Source organism: Mastacembelus armatus, chromosome 1, assembly GCF_900324485.2.
Source record: "Mastacembelus armatus chromosome 1, fMasArm1.2, whole genome shotgun sequence".
In the NCBI taxonomy this organism is placed as follows: domain Eukaryota; kingdom Metazoa; phylum Chordata; class Actinopteri; order Synbranchiformes; family Mastacembelidae; genus Mastacembelus; species Mastacembelus armatus.
The window spans coordinates 4,795,564-4,810,441 of NC_046633.1; the positions used below are offsets into that span (position 1 = coordinate 4,795,564).

Here is a 14,878-nt window from a genome sequence, read left to right on the forward strand (position 1 = left end):
CTTACTCTCGCTTCACTCTGCGTCCCTTCCCCCCAACGAACACACACAGTACACACACACACACAAACACACACACACATATCCCTGTTCTAATAAAAGAACTCCCCCTCTGCACAAAAGAATCCCAACTGCACAGTAGCTTCCATGTTATTGAATTTTTGTCTCCCAGAAATGAAATGAAGGTGCTCTCCTTTACTGAGCAGAAAACATGCCGTATGACAGAATGCCTAAGTAACTACAACATGCTAAATGAATAGCCTGCCAGGCCCTTGCACATGTATGATCTTTGAGGTCCATGTCTATGTCATTTTCTCTTTCTGTGTCTCTGCAGATGCGTGCACTGGGCATCCTGCGTTACTGTTGCCAGGTGAAGTTCCAGGAGAGTCCTCGGTCTGCCCATACTGTACCTACTACAACCAAGTTAGTGACATTGAAAATGTTAACGAACAGCCTGAAGACCAGCAACATGGGTACAGCAACTCATGCCATGGCAACAGCTCATGTCATAGTAACAGCCCTTGCCACTGTAGCAGCCCCTGCCGTGGTGATGCACAGGTGTCTGAGCCAAAAAAAAGGCTTTTTGAGCATTGCTGGGCGGGACTCCGAACTAAACTGGAACTCATTGTTGGAAGCAGATACTTCAACAGAGGAATCATGATTGCCATCCTTATTAATACACTGTCAATGGGCATAGAGTACCATGAACAGGTATGTGTGTGTGTGTTAGTGTAAGAGGCTGCATGCTTGTGTGTGCATGTGCATAGCTATGTGCGTGCCTCCTGCAGATTGGATGTGACTACAGTTTGATTGAAAATGGATGCGCTAATCACTCTGTGTGGTGGAGTTAGTAAACCTACCCTCCAATCAACACTTACAGCACCGAGCATATGGGATCACGAAAAGTGTGTGTGTGTATGTGAGTCTGTGATTGCGTGTGGGTGTGTACGCGCATGTATCAGGAGATAGAGAAACTCATAAGACCTGAAGTGTTAATTAAAGCGTGACCCTGGGACAGGAGGGAGAGTCAGCGGTGTAGAGATGGGGCAGAGTGAGGGAAGCGAGTGAGAGTGAATGTAAGGGTTAGGAGGAGGAGGAGGATAGATCTGACCCTGCGATTGGCTGAAAGGCATGGATAGACTGTGGGAGATAATGGAAGATTGCAATTGGCCCATTTCCTGAATAATATGACAGATCGGGATGGCCTTAACTTCTTCAGCTACTTATGTTAAAGGATAATGCCAAACCTATTTTAGCCTTTTCTAACAAATACCCCAAAGGGATGAAAATTAACAATGAAGATATATGAATGAATATAATAACATATGACTGTGGGGCCAAAGCCTGATATAGGTTTTTTTCTCTCTTCCACAGCAATGTATTGTCATCCACAAACTATCTATTACATAAAGAACTATAAGTATGTATTAGGTGACATTCCCTTGCTTCAGTGAACGTGACCACTGCAGTTTAGCTTGAAACACCTCTGAGACCTGTTTTTTGATCTCTGGGGAATAGCTCTGAGTGACTGAGCATGCTCAGAGTGGCTCTTTCTTGTTTACACAGCTTTGCTAGTTTACAAGCTGAGAGGAATAAACCACAGTGGCTGTATTCACTGTAATAAAGATATGTCACCCAATGCCATGGTATTCTGTTGTTTTTTTATGTGTTTTTAATATCACAGTTCAGCAAAAGCTCTAAGCTGAGACCCCAGTGTCATATTCTGTACTGGACTTCTAAGACAGGCCTTCAGTTCAAAATCACATTTAAAAGCAGTTCTCATGATAAAAAAAAGAAGCATCAGGGTGATTAAACAAAGTTAACTATGACCCCAAACAGAACAGCTTTAAGTCAGTGGCTCTCAAACGTCTGTATTGCCTCTTTTGGAGTCAGAAAGCATGCTATGCCTCCCACCCCAGTGTAAATAAATAGAATTGTTACAAACCAAAAGAATATGTGGAATTACCAACCAAACAAATGTTATGAATGTGCATTTTGATAGCTAATATGAAGTTAGAATTGCTTGCCAAGATAAGAGCTTATTTCAAACAAATCAGCTCAATTTTAGGTGTGCTCCAAAATTTCCCTTACAGCCCCGTGTGAAGCTTGAAAACCTTTGCTTTAAGTACTACCAATAAAATTAATAATAAAAAGGAATTCACTCACTTTATTGAAGAGGATTGTGAGTAAAAAGACTCCTGCATTCACAACCTGGGGCAGCTCTCTGTATATTTGACTTTATCTGCACAGACCCACTGAAGCCTTGACTAGCATTATAGAAATTCTAAGATGTTGAGTCTACTGTGCTCCTCACTGACAGTCTGTCTGTCTCTGTTTATTTGTTCATTTTTCTCTGTGCCTGTCCATCTCTGTACATCAATCTCACCCTCTTTTCTCTCCACAAACACTGCACTGCTTCAGCCGCAGGAGCTGACAGATAGTTTGGAGATCAGTAACATGGTATTCACAAGCCTCTTCAGTCTGGAGATGCTGCTGAAACTCCTGGCTCTCGGACTGTTTGGCTACATCAAGAACCCCTACAACGGCTTTGACAGCGTTATTGTCATCATCAGGTGTGCCTTTTTAGGGTCTTTGTCCTCTTGTTGCTGGAAAATCCTCACTGAGTCAGCACTGCAGTTACATCACAGTGACGGTGGTTCTTGCAGGGAAGCCATGTGGTTGTACTCTGGCTCTAGTGAGCCTGCATTCACTCTGTTATGTAGTAGTATTACAATCTAAATTATGTATCTGCTTAAGGCTTTGCTTGTTTACTGTGCACACTGTTCCCACCTTCTTTATTGACTAATAAGCTGTGAACAGCATTGGCCCATTTCCTCTTTTCAGTTGCCTCATGCCACTAGAAAAAGAATTTAGCACATTGCCCACGTGGAAGGAAGGTTTTTGAAAAAGACTTAGAGCTGAGCCTAGGGAGATATTGATTCCTTGGTTGCTGTAATTTGAAGTTAACTTTGTGTTTGTAATCTGTCTGTGTGTGTTTTAGCGTGTGGGAGATTGTGGGGGAGGCTGAGGGAGGGTTGTCTGTGCTGCGTACCTTTCGTCTTCTGAGAGTTTTGAAGCTGGTCCGGTTCCTTCCTGCCTTGAGGAGGCAGCTGGTAGTGCTGATGAAGACCATGGACAATGTTGCCACGTTCTGCATGTTGCTGATGCTCTTTATATTTATATTCAGGTAAAGTATATCCCTTACTCAAAGGGCAATGCTGCAGGCTGTGACTCTTAAGCCTTTTTTTTCTCAGCTTTAATCATGTTTACTACATTTATTACTTATTATTCCTCACAAAAATCACCACTGCTGATTTATTTGCTATAACTATATTATGGGACATGTTCCTACTTCTACTACCTTTCACTCAAACACAATTCACACAGACATACTGCATCTTGTTGTGTTGAGACTGCATGACGTGTGTATGTGTGTGTGTGTGTGTGTGTGTGTGCATATTGCAGTATCTTGGGGATGCATCTGTTCGGCTGTAAGTTTGGTTTGCGACAAGACAGTGGAGACACTTTACCTGACAGGAAGAACTTTGACTCTCTGCTCTGGGCGACTGTCACCGTGTTTCAGGTTTGACAAACACACACATGCAATCACCCAGATGTGCATGAGCACACGAATACATCGACATGTCATTTAGAGCATTTCATCAATTACTGTTAAATGTGTCTTTTAAATAAATTGGAATAAAATCCAAAAAGCAGCAGCTGCTGTTACTGGCAGTAGAACTGACAGTCTTCTCTTATTTCATTTGCTCTAATTTGGAAGTGCTCATGCTCAATTTTACAACAAAATATAAAAACTCCCCCAGTGGGCAGGTAAGATACGCTTCACAAGCAGAGGGGGAGGAAGGGCAATGAAAGACGCACTCCACAGGAACTCATTTAACACTGATGAGCATTATTACTGTTCTACTGACAATGAGATATTAAAGGAAGAATCTGCTCTTATAATTCTTCTGATTGTTCTCAGAACAGCTTCTAGCAGTGTCTGTTTCATTTTCCATTTGATGGTATATTATGTTTTTTCCCACATATATTAGACTTCTACTGTACTACCTGTCTCTTCACATCTGTTCCCATATGCAGATCCTTACCCAGGAGGACTGGAATGCAGTGCTGTATAATGGGATGGCCTCCACCTCGGCGTTGGCTGCCCTCTACTTTGTAGCCCTCATGACCTTTGGCAACTACGTCCTCTTCAACTTGCTTGTAGCCATTTTGGTTGAGGGCTTTCAAGCTGAAGTAAGGGCAAAGTTGCAGCTTTATTTGAGCTACTTAGAGAACAAGGCATGGAGAATGTGACTAATTGAGCTCTGTTGTGCTGATGATACCAAAGCTGCCTACAAGAGAATAATCTCCACCATCCTGCCTGTGTGGTTTCTTCCATCTCTCTCTCTCTCTATCCATCACTCTTTTTAGCTTTCTTTTTCAGTTCTTTCCTTCTCTAGCTCTGTGTCTATCCTCTTTTCTCTCATTCTATCTATCTTTCTTTCTTGCTGACACACACACACACACAGAGAATACTCTCCAGGGTAGGGATGTGTTTGATATCGCCTGCCATTCACAGCTGGTGAGCTTTTGTTGTTTAGTTTTCATCTTTTATCTCCAGCATCAGAGAGCACTTGTTCTCTCTCTCTTTTTGTCTCTCTCTATCACATGCATGCACACACACACACACACACACACACATACATAGACATACCCTTTGCCAAAGCCGTCTGCCTCCATCTTTCTGGCGTGAATTTTAATTAAATTCAGTAAAGCTTTATTGGCGTGACTACAGGAGATCGCTGCCAAAGCCATGCACATAACTCAACTAGAGAACACTGGAGATCCCCTCCACCCGTCTGCCTCCAACTCTTTGTTTCTCAGTCTTTTCCTCTTTGACTTGCTCATGTTTTTCACCTCTACCACAGTAAACAGACAATAAGAAGGAAGGAAGCTGATGACGATAATGACAAAGATTATGATGATAGCGGTGATCCTGGTGCTGTGTGTGTGTGTGTGTGTGTGTGTTTTAGGGTGATGCGAACAGATCTGAGGCAGATGACGAAGGACAATCACTCTGTTACGAAGACGAGGAGAAGTTGAGAGAGTTGTATGCTGCAGGTACACACACTTAGACCAACTGAACATGGGAATACATTTCACTGATCATTTTGATTTCAGGTTCAACCTTCCCATACTCGAGGTAGTTGTATATTACACATAGTTTTCCTATTCACAGGTCATAAGGTCAAGCAACTCCTGTCACACTGAGATAAGGGACCCAAAGTGATTTTTTTTTTTATGAATTTGCATCCTTTTCCATGATATTTTGGTTAATTTAAATTATAAAATTCAGACTACACTTCACACCCATGTTCCCACCCATGGATACAAATGATCCTTTAACAACAAATGTTTGTGAACGTGTGTGCACAGAGCTCAAGATCCAGGCCATGATGCTGAGCCCCAATGGTCTCCTGAACCCAAAAGCCTCCATGCCACACCCCCCTCCTCCACCTCTGCCAGTCATCACACACACTGCAGCCACCCCCACCATAAACTCCAGCCAATCACGTCGGGCGAGTGGTGCTTCCATGGACATCAACAACCTCGAGCAGAGGTCACCGGTGAGCCCTGGACACATGCTCTTACCCATATTATCAACAGATTAACTATCAGATATAAAGTTGATTTAAAGAAGCAATCAACGTTTACAACTTACCAGGCATAGCAGAGAATATTTTAACATATATATAAAAAAAAGATCAAATTCAAGGCCGTGCTGTGCTTTAGATATGAAGATCCTACATCCCTTAGCTATGCCACTTTTGATGGAGAGAGTCATGAGAGGGCTGGAGCCAATCCCAGCTGACATTGGACAAGAGGCAGGATACACCCGGAAAATGAAAATATTCTAAATTCAAAAACTTGTGATTGGTGAATGTTTTTAATGTCAAAAACTTACAAAGTCTAATCTATTATAATAATCTATTATATTCAGTGCTTTTCAACAAAGCCCTAACAAATTAAGTCAGTGAATGAGCTTCCTAAAAAACAAAATTTGCTAAGCCAAATATTTTGGAACATACAGTGGATATAAAAAGTCTACACACCCCTGTTCAAATGCCAGATATTCGTGATGTAAAAAAATGACAGCAAGATAAATAATTTCAAAACTTTTTCCACCTTTAATGTGACCTATAACCTGTACAATGTAATTGAAAAACAAACAGAAAACTTTAAAGGGGAAAAATATAAAATAAAAAACTTAAAATAACCTGGTTGCATAAATATGCACACCCTTAAACTAATACTTTGTTGCAGCACCTTTGGCTTTTATTACAGCCCTCAGTCTTTTTGGGTAGGAGCCTATCAGCGTGGCACATCTTGATGTGGAAATATTTGCCCACTCTTCTTTGCAAAACCGCTCCAAATCTGACAGATTGCGAGGGCATCTCCTGTGCACAGCCCTCTTCAGATCACCCCACAGATGTTCGATGGGATTCAGGTCTGGACTCTGGCTGGGCCATTCCAAAGCCTCAATCTTATTCCGGTGAAGCCATTCTTTTGTTGATTTAGACGTGTGCTTTGGATCATTGTCATGCTGAAAGATGAAGTTCCTCTTCATCTTAAGCTTTCTAACAGAAGGTCGAAGGTTTTGTGCCAACACTGACTGGTATTTGGAACTGTTCATAATTCCCTCCACCCTGACCAAGGCCCCAGTTCCAACTGAAGAAAAACAGCCCCAAAGCATGATGCTGCCACCACCGTGCTTCACTGTAGGTATGGTGTTATTTTGGTGATGTGCAGTGCTGTTTTTGCGCCAAATATACCTTTTGGAATTATGTCCAAAAAGTTCAACCTTGGTTTCATCAGACCATAACACATTTTCCCACATGCGTTTGGGAGAGTTCAGATGTCTTTTTGCAAAATTAAGCCAGGCTTGGATGTTTTTCTATGTAAGATAAGGCTTCCGTCTTGCCACCCTACCCCATAGCCCAGACATACGAAGAAGACGGGAGATTGTTGTCACATGTACTACACAGCCAGTACTTGCCGGAAATTCCTGCAGCTCCTTCAGTGTTGCTGTCGGCCTCTTGGCAGCCTCCCTGACTAGTTTTCTTCTTGTCTTATCATCAACTTTGGACGGACGTCCTGTTCTTGGTAATGTCACTGTTGTGCCATATTTTCTCCACTTGATGATGACGGTCTTCACTGTGTTCCATGGAATATTTAATTCCTTGGAAATTTTTTTGTAGCCTTCACCTGACCGATATCTTTGAATAATGAGATCCCTCTGATGCTTTGGAAGCTTTCTGTGGACCATGGCTTGTGCTGGAAGACGTGGCTACAAAAATGTCAGAAAAATCCTACTAGAACAGCTGAACTTTATTTGGGGTTGATCAGAGGCACTTTAATTGGTGACAGGTGTGTGCTGACTCCAGTTTAACATGAGTTTGAATGTAATTGGTTAAATCTGGACACAGCCACATCCCCAGTTATAAAAGGGTGTGCACACTTATGCAACCACATTATCTCAGTTGTTTATTTTTATTTCACCTTCCTAAAAGATTTCTGTTTGTTTTTCAATTACATTGTACAGGTTATAGGTCACATGAAAGGTGGAAAAAGTTGTGAAATTATTATTTATCTTGATGTAATTTTTTTACATCCCGAAAACCTGGCATTTGAACAGGGGTGTGTAGACTTTTTATATCCACTGTATATTGTTTCCATTGGCAGTTTCTCCTTAACAGGCTTTTGCTGGTACATTGTTTTGTTTCTTTGGCACAATTCTGCCATCATCTGTTAATATTCACTCATAGGCTTATATTTGAGATAAATATCAATTTCATTTGCCATCACATAGAGTGATTTGATGTGCAGGCTTAGCTAGCAACTCACAACATGTTTTCAGTCGAGGTACAATATCCTTAAAACTTTCACCAATTTTGATGTAACAAAGCACAAGTGTTGGTTATATTCTCTGTGGCCTAATCGGGTCTGTCTAGAGTCCTGTTTGATTGCCTCAAATTTCTGGTTGGTGCGTCAGTATCTCACATCCCATTCATGGATCCAAGCAGACTTACTTGCAGCTTTGATCATGTGGTGTGTCAGAATCAGCCCAGCATTGCTGTTCTTTTCACTGTCTGTTCACCCATGACACATCGTTGCTGTATTGTAGTGCACCCTTCCTGTGCACAGTTTTTCATAGGGCCGAACATTACCTTAATGACACATATTAGAAAGACATGAGGAATGTTTTTGATGCAACAGATCATCTGCCTAATACAAACAGTGTGTAAACTCTGTAGCATAAAAATTAGACTGTATTCCAGATAATCACTGAGATAATCAGTGTTCTTCCTCGAGCATGCTGGTAGAGCACAAGCTGTAAACAAAACAGGGACCTATTCATCAAGACGTGCCTCGACAGCAACCCCAGTGGCCAAAAACTCTACAGTAAACCTTTAATTTGTGAAATATTGAATTTTTATTTGCAGTTGAAAGACCAATCAGAAATCCAACCAGGTGTTACTGTTGTTTAAAATTGTCTTCACAGTGTGCGTGGGACAGTGGGCCAGCGAGCCGTCGATCCAGTTGGACCAGTATTGGTCGGGCCCCCAGCCTCCACAGGAAGAGCCAGTCAGGAGAGATGGAGTCCCTACTGTCCGACACGCACACGAGTTCCAACCTCAGCAGCACAGAGCAATCTCTGGACCAGCCGGAGTACCTCCAGGTGCCCATGCTCCATCCGTTCGACTGCAATGGCACCACCTTTCATTTCCCTGACCACTGCTACGATGATGCTCCTCTATCGACACATTACCACAGTGACCAGGAAGAGGAAGAGACTGAGGTGGTGCAGTTTTTAGTTTTCAGTTTTTAGTTAATAAAATATCTTATCTAGGTGGGTTCGTAAATTCATAAACTGCTGCAAATTACCTTGCGAAGGTATAAATTCCAACCTTAATGAACTTAGACACTTATTGTACCTAAATTGTAAGCAAGGTGGAGGAAACATTGGGAACACTGTTAGACCTGTCCTGTGTGTGTATAATTTACTTTTGTCATTTTCATACTCATTGCAGAATATAAAAAAATAACCGCTGACATAGTCGGTCAGACAATGTACTAACAAACAATCAACATATACAGTGGGTACGGAAAGTATTCAGACCCCTTTAAATTTTTCACTCTTTGTGTCATTGCAGCCATTTGCCAAAATCAAAAAAGTTCATTTTATTTCTCATTAATGTACACTCAGCGCCCCATCTTGACAGAAAAAAACAGAAATGTAGAAATTTTTGCAAATTTATTAAAAAAGAAAAACTGAAATATCACATGGTCATAAGTATTCAGACCCTGTGCTCAGTATTGAGTAGAAGCACCCTTTTGAGCTAGTACAGCCATGAGTCGTCTTGGGAATGATGCAACAAGTGTTTCACACCTGGATTTGGGGATCCTCTGCCATTCTTCCTTGCAGATCCTCTCCAGTTCTGTCAGGTTGGATGGTGAACGTTGGTGGACAGCCATTTTCAGGTCTCTCCAGAGATGCTCAATTGGGTTTAGGTCAGGGCTCTGGCTGGGCCAGTCAAGAACGGTCACAGAGTTGTTCCGAAGCCACTCCTTTGTTATTTTAGCTGTGTGCTTAGGGTCATGTTGAAAGGTGAACCTTCGGCCCAGTCTGAGCACTCTGGAAGAGGTTTTCTTCCAGGATATCTCTGTACTTGGCCGCATTCGTCTTTCCTTCAATTGCAACCAGTCGTCCTGTCCCTGCAGCTGAAAAACACCCCCACAACATGATGCTCCCACCACCATGTTTCACTGTAGGGATTGTATTGGGCAGGTGATGAGCAGTGCCTGGTTTTCTCCACACATACCGCTTAGAATTAACGCCAAAAAGTTCAATCTTGGTCTCATCAGACCAGAGAATCTTATTTCTCATAGTCTGGGAGTCCTTCATGTGTTTTTTGGCAAACTCTATGCGGGCTTTCATGTGTCTTGCACTGAGGAGAGGCTTCCGTCAGGCCACTCTGCCATAAAGCCCCAACTGGTGGAGGGCTGCAGTGATAGTTGACTTTGTGGAACTTTCTCCCATCTCCCTACTGCATCTCTGGAGCTCAGCCACAGTGATCTTTGGGTTCTTCTTTACCTCTCTCATCAAGGCTCTTCTCCCACGATTGCTCAGTTTGGCTGGACGGCCAGGTCTAGGAAGAGTTCTGGTCGTCCCAAACTTTTTCCATTTGAGGATTATGGAGGCCACTGTGCTCTTAGGAACCTTGAGTGCTGCAGAAATTCTTTTGTAACCTTGGCCAGATCTGTGCCTTGCCACAATTCTGTCTCTGAGCTCCTTGGGCAGTTCCTTCGACCTCATGATTCTCATTTGCTCTGACGTGCACTGTGAGCTGTAAGGTCTTATATAGACAGGTGTGTGCCTTTCCTAATCAAGTCCAATCAGTTTAATTAAACACAGCTGGACTCCAATGAAGGAGCAGAACCATCTCAAGGAGGATCAGAAGAAATGGACAGCATGTGAGTTAAATATGAGTGTCACTGCAAAGGGTCTGAATATTTATGACCATGTGATATTTCAGTTTTTCTTTTTTAATAAATTTGCAAAAATTTCTACATTTCTGTTTTTTTCTGTCAAGATGGGGTCCTGAGTGTACATTAATGAGAAATAAAATGAACTTTTTTGATTTTGGCAAATGGCTGCAATGACACAAAGAGTGAAAAATTTTAAAGGGGTCTGAATACTTTCCGTACCCACTGTATGTATATATATTTTGTATATGGGCACATGTGCCTCCAGCTGATGATGGATGGATGGATGGATGGATGGATGGATGGATGGATGGATGGCACATGTGCCCATACTGTTGTTTGTGTCTTCCTTCTAGAGTTTATGTAAGAAGCTGAAGAACATGCTGGAACCATATGAGCCTCAGTGGTGCCTGGAGCATGAAGAGTGGTCCCTCTATGTGTTCTCTCCACAAAACCGGTACACACACAAACACACACACACACACTTGTTTCTGTTCCTTGTAGGGTGTTTACATTAATTCCCTGGAGACTTATTCTAACGCTAACCCTAACCATGACCACTACCTTCCTACCCCTAACCTTTACTGTGACCTTATACAAAGTCATGTCTTTAAAATTCACTGATTTACATAAATGGGGACCCACGAGAAAGCTGAGTCTCCACAGCGTGTGTGTTTGTGTAAACAGGCTTCAGTCCTCACAGTGTAGGAGAAACAAGCACACCCACACAGCCACTGATACTCTCCTGAGTGGCCTAGGTGGTGTAAACCACAGCATATGTGAAAATTCACAGTTAAAGTGTGAAGGTTACAGTTAAGGCTTGGCAATACCAATATGACTTTTATCAATTAAATCTGGACAAGTGTAAACAGACACAATGGGCTGTTATGTGAGTGGCTGACCTCCAGAGAGACTGGATTTCTCTGCGCTTGAGGGGTCATCCTCCAGAGCAGTCCAAGGTTCCTGCTTGCCTGAGGGGTCGTTCTCCAGACTCCCGTGCCCCTGAGGGGATGACCTCCGGAGGAGCCTCGCACTGCAAGCAGCCTGAGGGGTGGTCCACCCTACTGGCGACGGCATTTTCGGGCAGACCAGTGGACTATGGATTGCTTCCCTCCCACCCGCAATGTGGATCCCTTCCCCGGTACCTTCCTCAAACCCTCCCAGGTCATCCCTACAACCTGGGGTTTTTCTTTTTGGACCGTCTGGGATTCGGCCCTTGGCCCTCCAAGTGGCCCGTGCCGCCTGGGACTTCCTCTTGGGGACCTTTATTTCGTAGCAGGTTCCTGTTTGCCCCCACAAAGGTCTTTATTATTAGCCACAATAATAGAGTTCAGCTGTTCCCTATTTAGCCAGGTGGCTCAGTGTGTATATATACATCCGGTAACTCGTGGTTCGCTGCTGGAGCATTGACGAAGTTACACGGTTTGTGTCAGGGGGAGACTCTCTCCCCTTTATTTTTCTTATCCTGGCTGCACTTCCCGGTGACTGTCCGGTCGCCTCCACCGGATCTATCTCCAGCTGATCACCTGCTTTGCCACACGGGAGTCTCCACGCTGCGGACCGTCGTCTGTCACCGGCGCACCTGCCTTCACCTGCCTACGGCCCTCCGCCTGCCGGTTCTCCCCATTTCTCCAGTGACTGCCACTTCACTGCCACCAACCCTCCTCTGCCAACGCGGACCCGGCTCCTCCCCTAGAAGGGAACGCCACATCGGGGATAACCGCCCCGGCAGCCGGCATCGTCGATCATCACCTGGTGGATCACCTCACCTTCCCAGCTCATCCTGGGATAACTACTCCTCAGCTAACCAGCTGCAGCCAAGACTCATCTCTCTTTTTGAGACGCTTTTTGTTCGTTGTTATTTTTTTTACTTAATTTCTTATTATTTAAATAAAGCAGTGTGTCCAGCATTTGGGTCTTACACCTTCTCCTTCTCTCTCACACCCACACCTAACATGGGCTTCATGCAAGAACTCTTTTGTTGTCTTGTCCTACATTTCTGTTCATAAAACTGTTCAAGTCAGATTCACCAAACTGCACCAACTTGTAAACTGCTCATTTCACACTGAGAAACACCACCTGTTTAAGACGAGGCACTCATTTGAGAGTAAGAAGGATTCCTCACTGTGGAGCTTGTATGCTCCTGTCAGGAATCCGGAAACTAAAAATTATATTTTTCATAGCCAATTGTTGCACTAGCAATTAAAAAATGTTAATTGTACATCTGTCACTTATGGGTTATCAGAGCAACAGTACTATGACAGAAATAAGAGGGAATCTCATGTCTACACTGCTTCATTTTAAGGAGCCATATGTCAGAAAACATAGGAAGCCATGATATGAAACATTTTCCAAAGCAAAGCTGTCACTGACAGTATGCAAGGTGGTCAAAAGGCAGACAGCCTTTGTAATATTAGAGTAGAGAATATTACAGCCTACGGTTGGTGATTACACTGTCGAGTGAAAGAGGATGAAAGTGGACAGCGACCTGCATGAAGACCCTGAGGCAGCTGTCAGATTCAGAAAATTAACAATTACTGAAATAGTATAAGCTGCTGTGATTAAAAATGTCAATAAAAATACAAAAATCGGATAAGGTCAGTGAATTGGCAAGCTGTCATTATGAAGATACCGTGAACTGAATATTGATTAGCTTTGTTATATTTTTATAATGAAATCAAGTTTTCTATAGTATTTAAATTGAGTCCACTTCACTGCCAAAATTCTTCAGTCTGTCAAATGTGTTTTCACCCTGTGAAGAAAGGCTTTTTAGTCATGACTCATATGACAGGTCTGGACCACTAATGAATTACATTCATAAGAGAAAATTCCTAAGTACTAAGAAAATTAATGAATGCAACATGTTCGGCTAAACTGCTTTTATGTGCCATTTAAGACTGAGCTAGTTTGTATGACTGAAAATTAATTACGTTGAAAATTCAGTGGTGTTAGTGTTGTAGGTGCTGTAGGAAACAGAGGAGTTGATGATTCTCTTTGCCTCTCTTTTCTCTTCAGGTTTAGGTTGTGGTGCCAAAGGGTCATAAGTCACAAAATGTTTGATCACATCGTCCTGCTCTTCATCTTCCTGAACTGTATCACCATTGCTCTTGAGAGACCTGACATACAGCCCAACAGCATGGTACTACACTCACACAAACACGTTTGTGCTCTATACTTGTAGTGACACTGATTAGCATAATGCGTTCTTCAGCAGAACTGCAACAACATGCCCGACCCCAACCTTTAACCTTAACTCAGGGGTCTCCACACTTATGGAAATACTAGGTCACACACTCACACAAGCTGCTGACTACAGTGGTAGCTGATGTAAGAGTGATCCGGGAGTCATTATAAGAACATGTGCAGTTCCCAGTATACTGTCATTATGTTTCTACTACAATTGTAATGGATTTTTTTTCACCTCATTATGTAACACATTGCAATTACTGTAGTTTGAGTCCAGAATCAAAGCTAAAGCTACTGGGACATGAAACCCGTGACAGACAAATGTGCTTCTCTGTGTGTATCTGTGCACACTCTCACGTGGATGTGTGTGTGACAGGAGCGGGTGTTCCTCAGTGTATCTAATTACATCTTCACTGTGATCTTCGTGGGTGAAATGATGATCAAGGTAACAGCACACATTTTCTGACAAACATTTTAAAGTCATTTTTTTCATTTTAATCATGAGGACAATTTTCTTCCTGGCTCTGGATTACAGTTACATTTACTGTCTTATTTTACACCACAACATATCTTATTATTTCAGTCACTTTGCTGTTGTGTGTGTGTGTGTGTGTCATAAGGTGGTAGCTATGGGCCTCTACTTTGGAAACAGCGTGTACCTGCAGAGCAGCTGGAATATATTAGATGGGCTGCTGGTCTTTGTTTCACTGGTAGACATCCTGGTCTCCGTTGCATCAGCAGGTGGTAATCGAATCTTAGGCATCCTCCGTGTGCTTCGTCTGCTCCGCACACTGCGGCCTCTCAGGTAGGTACATGAGTGATTTTTCTTTAATGTTTACTGCATTGGTATTATCTGATATGACTGTGCACATGTGTGTTTGTGCTGCAGGGTGATAAGTCGAGCTCCAGGTCTAAAACTGGTGGTGGAGACTCTGATCACATCTCTCAGACCCATTGGGAACATTGTCCTCATCTGCTGTGCTTTTTTCATTGTGTTTGGAATATTGGGCGTCCAGGTAAAGATTGATACTGTATGTTCAGTTTTTATCAGCTAAGCAAGAGAAGATTTTTTTTTTTTGGTTTTTACTGGTTTTCATTTCATTTCATTTTACTGAGTGTAAACTTATTTTCATGCAGTTTTATG

At 42.7% G+C, this 14,878-nt stretch overlaps 1 protein-coding gene across 1 annotated transcript in view; it reads left to right on the forward strand.

Moving 5' to 3' along the window:
- LOC113128008 (voltage-dependent T-type calcium channel subunit alpha-1G-like) overlaps positions 1-14,878 on the forward strand; it is a 42,572-nt gene that overhangs the window by 16,003 nt on the left and 11,691 nt on the right. The window contains exons 10-22 of the mRNA XM_026303015.1: positions 332-708; positions 2,419-2,570; positions 2,999-3,184; positions 3,463-3,580; positions 4,099-4,254; positions 5,034-5,121; positions 5,437-5,627; positions 8,564-8,860; positions 10,905-11,005; positions 13,564-13,687; positions 14,111-14,179; positions 14,355-14,539; positions 14,624-14,750. Of these exons, the coding sequence (XP_026158800.1) occupies positions 332-708; positions 2,419-2,570; positions 2,999-3,184; positions 3,463-3,580; positions 4,099-4,254; positions 5,034-5,121; positions 5,437-5,627; positions 8,564-8,860; positions 10,905-11,005; positions 13,564-13,687; positions 14,111-14,179; positions 14,355-14,539; positions 14,624-14,750 (2,171 nt within the window). The remainder of the gene's footprint in view (positions 1-331; positions 709-2,418; positions 2,571-2,998; positions 3,185-3,462; positions 3,581-4,098; positions 4,255-5,033; positions 5,122-5,436; positions 5,628-8,563; positions 8,861-10,904; positions 11,006-13,563; positions 13,688-14,110; positions 14,180-14,354; positions 14,540-14,623; positions 14,751-14,878) is intronic.